Source organism: Mastacembelus armatus, chromosome 22 (assembly GCF_900324485.2).
Source record: "Mastacembelus armatus chromosome 22, fMasArm1.2, whole genome shotgun sequence".
In the NCBI taxonomy this organism is placed as follows: Eukaryota; Metazoa; Chordata; class Actinopteri; order Synbranchiformes; family Mastacembelidae; genus Mastacembelus; species Mastacembelus armatus.
This window is the reverse complement of record NC_046654.1, coordinates 8,543,173-8,551,960: the sequence shown is the minus strand read 5'-3', so window position 1 is coordinate 8,551,960 and position 8,788 is coordinate 8,543,173. Positions and strand designations below refer to the sequence as shown.

The 8,788-nt window shown below is 38.1% G+C and overlaps 1 protein-coding gene across 1 annotated transcript; it reads right to left on the bottom strand.

Annotated features, from left to right (window-relative positions):
• Window positions 1–1,043: 1,043 nt before the first annotated feature.
• On the bottom strand, window positions 1,044–7,552 carry nipal3 (NIPA like domain containing 3). Its single transcript, XM_026309834.1, has 11 exons — window positions 7,326–7,552; window positions 6,956–7,024; window positions 5,935–6,106; window positions 5,693–5,752; window positions 5,207–5,352; window positions 4,125–4,221; window positions 3,819–3,954; window positions 3,500–3,588; window positions 3,214–3,277; window positions 2,742–2,836; window positions 1,044–2,472 (listed from the first exon to the last, which is right to left on the bottom strand). The coding sequence occupies exons 1-11, from the start codon at window positions 7,359–7,361 to the stop codon at window positions 2,285–2,287; spliced, it is 1,152 nt and encodes a 383-aa protein (XP_026165619.1). The 5' UTR covers window positions 7,362–7,552; the 3' UTR covers window positions 1,044–2,284.
• Between the last annotated feature and the right edge of the window lie 1,236 nt (window positions 7,553–8,788).

Genomic DNA, 8,788 nt, shown 5'->3' with positions numbered 1-8,788 from the left:
TAGAGATTCGGATTAAAAGCCCAATGTTGCTTTGGTGCTGCAGATACGAAGGAAATGTATACGAAAGTTAACGCAGAGTCATGGCAGCGCTCACCCGGATAAAGTTCCTATCTTAATATTTATTTCTCATCGTCTCAAATGCAAATAGTCTTTCCTGTGAAATGACTCACCTGACTGCTGTCAGTGAAAGCGGCTGAAACAACCCATTGCAAAGGGCCTCAACAAAAACAGGGTTTGCTGGTGACTTTGTTTCGACAGGCAGGTCCCAGCTCCTGCTTTTTATGAGGCTGATGCTATTTCTGTGGAGGTTTTGTTATTTCGGGATTATGGTACACTATCTGATGCAGCCTACTCCAGCGTCAGGACCCGCAGGTGAGACCAATGAGATGCCGGCGGAGGCTCCCGGCGACCAATGAGGACGCAGCAAGGGGAGGATGCGCCGCTTCAAGATTGGTGGCGATCAAGCGTCTAAGTGGCAAAAAGCGCTGTGCATCAGCTGCAAATGATGGTTTCATTTGATAAATCGACATCCTGGAGAGCCACCCGAGTCTGTGCATCACTCAGCTGTCTCACCTGCTGTGGAAAGATATGAGGCTGGAAAATCTACAGGCATTTAGTTCCCGGGATCTACCTGTTGCACACGCGAAATAAGCGAAGGTACATCATTTTAAATTGAATCTTATAGTTAACTACTCACTTTCAAAAATAAACTAAATGTTTGGGGTTTTTTTTTTGCAACATTTGATTTTCAAGCAACATGAGACAACGGGGTTTTAAAAAGAAGCTAGGATTATTTTTCACGCACCAAATCGCATATTAGATTATAGGATTATTGTGACCCCAGAAACACTGACAAATAAATTCAAGTGTTTTATGGCATCAAAACAAAATCAAATACCTTCCATAGAGTCCCACACACTAAACCAGCTCCAAAACTCTGAGGAATGTGATGTGCAGGTGGTGCAGTCCATCTGACACCTATCCACTACTCAGAAGAGTTAGAAACTTTACTTGTAGTATAAACAGTTCATGATTGTCCAGTATATGTTGTCACATTTATTGTTTTGAATATTAAATAAAAATTGATGTAAAATGTGAAGAAACATATAAGAAGGCAACTCTCCAAATACATTACATTAACTTTATATGCTACAAGATTGTATATTAACAATTGAAAGACAGCATCAGTGAACCATTTAAAGAGCTGCTCTTGTGTCAGTATAAGGCAGTATTCATAACAAGACAGGCCTCACAGTGATGATTACGTACATTTCAGTGATCCTCAAGCCACAGAATCAAAATAATCATTGAATACTGTACTTAGGCCTCTAGTCCCTGTGTAGCTCTCCGCTCTCTAAACACTGTGGGAATACAGAGATAAATGCCTAAAAGGGACAGTTAAAGGGACAGAAAACTGAATTAAAATTAACACTTTTATAAGTGATTACTTATATTTACACATTTAACTATTTACATTTTTTCATTTCCCTTGTATGTCATCCAAAACACTCCACTGTTCTTTCAGAAGATCAGATAATAACTAATAATAACGATCTGCCACAGTGATTTATCACTCAGCTACCTGGGTTATGTTCTGCTTTACAGTATTTTATCCAGTGTAAAGATAATTTTCAAGGCACTAAACTAATAAATTACAGTACAATAAGTTAATAATTGCACACGTTGTTTGGTCACATTAGGAAAAACAGTAATACAATGAAATCCCAAGAACAAGAGGCAGAAAGTTGTGGAGTGAAAACCAGTCTTAAGACAGTCTACCAGAGCCAGGTGTTTGAAGTCAAACTATGGGAAGTATTCTGAAAAAGCTTGTTATATGTTCAAACATTGTTAGTAACAAGCATGAATGTAAGAACCGTTTACTGGAAGTTCCCATTAATTACAGAATGAGAACAGAATTGATTAAAAATCATGGAAGCAAGACCTGTACTGTAAACCTCAAAGCCAACCCAGAGTACAAGGTAGGAGGTTTCACATTCTCTACCCTCAGCCATCACATTTTTGAAGCAACATCCAGAAGCTTCAGGGTCCTTCTGTTCACGTGTGTAATTAACACAGTTGACCTTTACAAAAAATGAAAGCTTCTCTAGGTCACGTTCTGGCTCACAGATTTTTAAAAAGAAAAGGATGTGGAGAGGAGTGTAAGGCAAAATAGGAGAACATCAAAAACACCCGGTGGATACCAGCTGGATGCTGGTCTTGTGCATATGTGAAAAGAACTGAGCGTACCAAAAATGTGAAAAAAAAAAAAAAGAAATCTTTGGCTCTAATCTTTCTTCAGGTCATGTGGACCTTGAGATGCATTAGCGGATCTGGAGCAGACTGGTGGCTGTTCCAGGTTGACTGGTAGAGTCACAGGAGCCACACCGTCGTTGTTGACCAGAGCCCCATAGGAGAATGAGCCATTGCAGTCTGGCTGAACAGCTGTACCTTTGTCATGAATTGTTGGGACACCTGATGATGGAAAGGGTGGCTGGTCAAAGCTTAAGACACGTTAAGAAGGCAACTTCAGAGTTCAAACTGAATATATTCTTCACAATGTTTGGTGACATGGTCTTCATTCAAAAAATGTGAAAAGTAACTACACCCACTTTCTTTTTCAGCCTTCAAACTTATTAAATTTGGGACTGGGGTTTATAAGACAAAAATATTTCCCCATAAAAAGTTTTAAATATTAACAGATATAATTTTCAGTATTTACTGAATGTACCATTAATACTCACCATTAGTCATATCCATGGTGACATATGGCTCAAAGGCTTTGGTCGTTTTCCTATTTCTAGTGATGAGAAATACCCCAAGGAAACAGAAGGTAGACCTGTGCAAAGAACAAAATTATCAGTTTTTTATGCAAAAAAAAAAAAAAAAAGGTTCAACAGCTTTTGACAATTCAATGTAAGTCATCACAAATTCACCGAAAATGTCTGTGTGTATGTTTTGGCTCTAGCAAATAATGCAAATAATGATGAAGCGTGGCAGACAAGGACAGGTGTCACTATTAATGACTGTTCCCTTCAGTCATCTTAGTGAGGCATGACAGTGTGATGATGAATCAGAAGTCACAATACCAGGACTGTAAATCTGCAGCAGCCAAATGGAATTAACTTGTCATTCATTTTATCATTACCTGTGTTTTTACTGCTGTGACATGTTAAACGACTTCTGAAAAAAGGCCAGTAACAAATGCCCACTCACCCCAACAAAAACATGCATATGTGAAGGACATCTTCATTGTTAAACTCCAAGTAAAACACAGCTCCTGTAAAACGGTGTGAGAGAGATATACAAAACTTGTTATCACATCCGCGTCGTGAGCCTGCTCAGGCTCTAACTGTCATCCCTCTTTTCTGTTCTGCCAGGCAAAGAACTGTGGCCGCCTGTTATTTCAGGTCTAACTGCAAAACTGCCTATCAAAATCGAAACTGAGCAGTAATCTACTCAAAAACAAAAACAAAACCAACTAAAAAATGTCCCAACTCACCTGCTACCACAGCAAAGATGGTAGAGAGGATATAGCTGACACAGGCAATCAGAGAGGAGTCATACAGCCTACAAGCTTGGGAGAGGAATCTAAGATAATAACACACAATAAATTGGTAGTAAATAACCATTCAAGAAAACACATTGAAAAACTTAATTTTTGTTCATCCACTGAGTCAAGTATTAAAACTTGAATAGCAAACTATACATTTTTTTCTGTATTATCACAACCTGCTGAGATCCCTGTAACCAAGTGCAACCACTGCGGTAACCACACCCTTCTCTATTATCAGTACATACTTAATCTCCCACTATCTTACCGGGCTTGGAAGACCACTGAAGCCACCATGCAGACAAACATGACACTGAAGATTGGGTTGTCCAGCTGCATGGTTCCCTCAGCAGTGAGAACCAGCATGCCTGACACGGCCTTCACTGTAATGACTGTGACAGAGCCTGTGCAACAACGACAAAAGGACAGTGAAATACAGAACAAAAAAAATGTTTCATGGCAGTTTAGTTGCCTTTTGAACATTTAAATGTGGCAACGCATTGCAAAAAAATAAGACAATAACTGGACTTTACACACTCTCTGAAAGTGAGTGGCTTTGATGCCACAGACTCACCCAGTAGAGCGACCAGCAGCAGAATAATAACCAGGTACTTAGCATCCCGCTGTTTGTAGAAATATAAAAGCAGGCAGAATGTGATGATCTCCAGGAGCTGTTAGTAAAGATGATAGCAACAAAAGACCATAAACCACAAACTCCCAATTAATATCAAGTGTAAAAAAAAAAAAAAAAATCAAATGCATGAAAGTTCAACAACAACAACACTAATATCATTAATCAGGCAGACACACATTTATGCAGTAACACGGGGCGAGAAGGCTGGGAAATTTGCTGTGTTTAGTGTAATTCGTGAAACATAATTTGTGGCTTAAAGAAGAAGACCAAATAGAAATGAGAAATAGAGTACAATACAGTAGCCCTGCAGTAGCAACCAATTTACTGAAACTCAGCAGGTTTTTGCTGATACTGTCACAGGACTTGAGGAGTGATTTTTATAGCTCTCGTGCTGTCCAGTGTTTGATGTGCTTCCTGGTGTTAGAGTTTTTTACTTCTTCCTACATAACAAAAGGATGAAATGTTTGTGATGCACCAGCTTTTCCGGGAGTGGAACAAAGAGTACGGTTAATATGACTCACTTGTGTAATAGTTAAAGTTGTCACCGCCTGAGTGGCTGATGTAACTATTACAACTTATATTTGCACAATCTCAAAAGACACTAAGGCAGGAATGGTAAAATTGCAACAAAACGTCATTCACAAACCGATCTTTGCCAACACCGACTGATTATCATGGGACGTTTTTTTTTTTCACCCAACATGCCAAACTACAGCTTAAAAATACTTCAAGGTTAATTCAATACCCCTCACATTCTTAGATAAAAGAGAACATCATAGTCACTAAACCTGTACTGCAGGACTGTTTCGTGCCTTTAAGGGTGTTACATGGGCAGTGTGAGAATGATAAGTAAAAATAATGTCAGCATGGTAGAACCATATTTCTGACAACACTGTAACTGTCTATGAGGGTTTTATTGTTTAGTATCTGTTTGCATGGCGGAGAAACTAAGCACGGGGAAAGGCATGACAGAGATGCTTTCTAGTGCTACTGAGTAAATTTAAAAAAAAAAAAAATCTTACCAGATACAAGAGAACAGGCCATCCGATTACGTGTTTCACAATGTTCTCTGCTTCAAGTTTTTCATGAGAGTTTGGTCCAAATGCTACAAAGAGGTACGTTCCCGCTACAGTTATGACACAGCCAAGGAAGGACAGCGCATAGCGCTCTGAAATAACAAAAAGCAGTCAATGAACTCAAAGGAAGCAGTACTTGGTAAGTGTTAGGAGATTAAATTTAACATGACAACAGAAAAAGATTTCCAGACATCACACTAAAAGTAGTCATACTTTTAAAGCCAGTTTACTTTAATAGGCCCTTTTGTTTGGGTTCTGTATGGGTTCTGTACATGAACATACTCTTTGACTGTGTAATTTCAGTCATAGTGACAAAGGAGTCAGTATGTAGCCTGCCAAATGTTAAGAGGCTGATTAAATTCTGTTTGCTTTGCATGTTAGTGCTACTGAGACCATATCTACAGTCATATGCAGTACATATAGTGAACTTACTTGCAAAGTCTTTTGGCTTAGATTTCTCACGCAGAAAAATAAAACCTAAAATTGTGCTTGCTGAAAAGAAAAAGAAAAGCATAATGCAAGTTGTTAATACAGAGTTTTTTTATTGTCCCATGTATAAATTTGCAGCTGCATCTTTTTGCCAAAAACACATTAAAGAAAATGATGAACATTTTATCTCAAAACATTAGCATCAACACATAAGAGAATAAGAGAATAACACTTAATATACTCACTCACGACAGACACGCCATTAAGAGGTGCTACCAGAGCAAGAGGGGCAAACGCATAAGAGACAAAGTTTGCTCCCTCCCCAAGACAGGTCAGTACAAAACCACACCACCAGGTTTTAGTGCGGTAGAAGGCACGCGGGTCCTTTGCACCCGCTAACATCACATGGCTGTATTTCTGTGAAAAAGTGAAAAGCATACGGGTAAAACACAGGAATGACTGTGTTAAATACCAGAAAGTAAACAGAAATCTACTTCTGTACACATAGCTTAAGGCAAACATATAAATTAGGCTTAAGCTGAGCAAACAGGGACAAATGCTTTTACATTTGAGACAAAACAAAACAGAGACAAAGAAAATGACAGTGATGTATTATGACGAAGTGATTATTTAATCAATATAAAAGCTTCTACTGAAGCCTGATAATAATGACAGCTTCCTTTAAATGGTGACAAGGTGACCCTGATGTATGAATAGGAGACATAATTTATTTTGGCTAAGAAATATGAACAAAATGTTTAGTAGGAAAAGAAAGTGTAAACAAAGCAGGATCTGTTTTAAAATGTGCTCAGATCCGAGGTGCTGTTACTTGGTGATTTCTAGCAGTTCTAATGAACTTAGCCTCTGCTTTTCTGGGTTGGTCCTCCTAGGAGCCAGTTTCATCACAGTGTTGAGTCTTCCAACTACAGTTATTGAAATATACAGAATACACTGGCCCACATGTTTTAAAGTAATCATGGAGGCCTGTCAATTCTATTACAATAGTTGAATTGGGCTACTCCTCAGCTCAACATAACCTGTCCTGAAAAGCATAAAGAAAACTAAAATTTTGACAAAGCAAAACCTTTAAGTGAAAATCATCCTTTTATTGCCTTAGGCAATATTTCATATGTGCTTGTTTACTTCACAGTTTTATTGTGTTCAGTATTAATCTACAATGTATAAAATAACAAAAATAAAGAGAAACAATAAACAATGAAAGACTAGGTGTGTCCTGGAGGTTTTATATAAGAGGGAGCTCTGTACCTGAATACTTAAAGAGATGCTGACGAGCACATTTCCAAAAATGGCAAGTAAAGTCCCAATGAGATTGTCCTAAAGAAGAAACAGACATTTACTAAATTCAGGTACATGGGCAATTCAGTTTTTAATTTTACACTCAGCAAAATCGTTATTCTACACACATTACGGTAAGTGAACTAACTCAAAGTTATAATACGGTAATTTTTTGTTTACTACTCGACAGCTAAACTACTCTGCTAAGGTATCTTGGAAGGAAGAGTTGTTATAATATGGCTGTTTAGTAAAAAGATGTAATAAAGAAGAATAAAATATTATGTTTGAACACCGGGAAGAAAAGGTAAAAGTAACGTTAAACTCTCAATTAGCTTCTCACCGTGTAGGACCCTCCGTCTGCTCTGCTGATATCCATCCTGTTCGCTTTCAGAGGCAGTTTATCAATTACCACAGGCAGCCAGACAACACGTAGGCTATTTGATATTTTTGCTTCGACATTGTGTATTTATCGCGTATATTATGTGTTTATCTGGCTCTGCGCTATGGAAAACACCATCTTTGTGACAAGGAGCATCTCACTTCCTCATTGGACTCATTGTTCGGGGGTTGCGCGTTGACGCAAGACGCAAGGTACACTTGCATCACGTGATAGCGTAACGCAGACTTTACAAATAGATAAGAGAAACTGCGGGTAACTTATGTTAATGTTAATCGTTTTACATGACTAAATTACCAAAATGACGCTGTTCAAATTCAATGCTTTCTATTGTTTACAGTAACATGCAGTACAACATGAGGACAGTAGGCGGTGCCATTGAGCTGCAGGTGAGGAGATGACTGATCAGTTTAATTCCGGCTCTAAAGGCAGCAAATTATTTAGTCTGATTTACAGCACTGGCCTGGAGTCATCAGCCAGACCCAAACCCAAGCCTATTAATTTGTTAATTCTCACGTATATCCATCACAACCACGCTACATGTGCATGAAATAAGTGACACATAAGCTGAGCTTCACCACAACTAAAAAGCCCCTCTTCCCTGGCCCGCCTGTCAGTTTTAATGTCTTCACCACATTTAAGTCTGAGACGTGTCGTCCCGCATCGCAGAGGCACTGATTACGGCTCACAGTCCATGCAAGGGGGAAGGTAAATAAAGGTAATGAACAGGTGCAGTCTCCTCAGGGTGTTAACAGGTGTGTGGAGGTATGCGGGTGAATGACTTTTTCCACTGCATCATATAAGGTATGATTCATGTGATTCATTGTGAATACACCTTTCAATCAACTTCACAGTCGAAGTGTCAAGAATGTAATGATAGCAAAAAAAATCACCTTGCACAACAAGGTTATAACTTTATAATTTGCTTTTCAGTTAAAGTTAATTGATTTTAACATTCAGGAAATGTTTATACTTTTGGATTTGTTGGGAAATGTGGCTTTGTTTCTCATTGCAATTTATTCTCAATTAAGTGTAGTTGATTCAGGTTGTTCAGATGATCTGTAATTATACACTTCAGTTTAATTGCAGAGCAGTTACATGTATGAATGTGACTGTGATGATAAATGCAATAATACGATTGATGAATTAATCAGGTTTAAACATCTTAAAAGGAATGAAAGGGCAACATTTACAAAACTATTTAAACAGTAAAAGCAAAAAAACATTCACCAGGCTTGATGTGCACACACAACACATAAAACATCAGCAGCACATTCTGATGTTGTGTATTATTAATCTCACTTCAGCATTAATATTTTAAAAATACTTTGTGACAAAAGCAATAATTAATTAATGCAATAACTAATGTAATGCAATGTTTCATTGCTTTATATTACAGTTTAAAC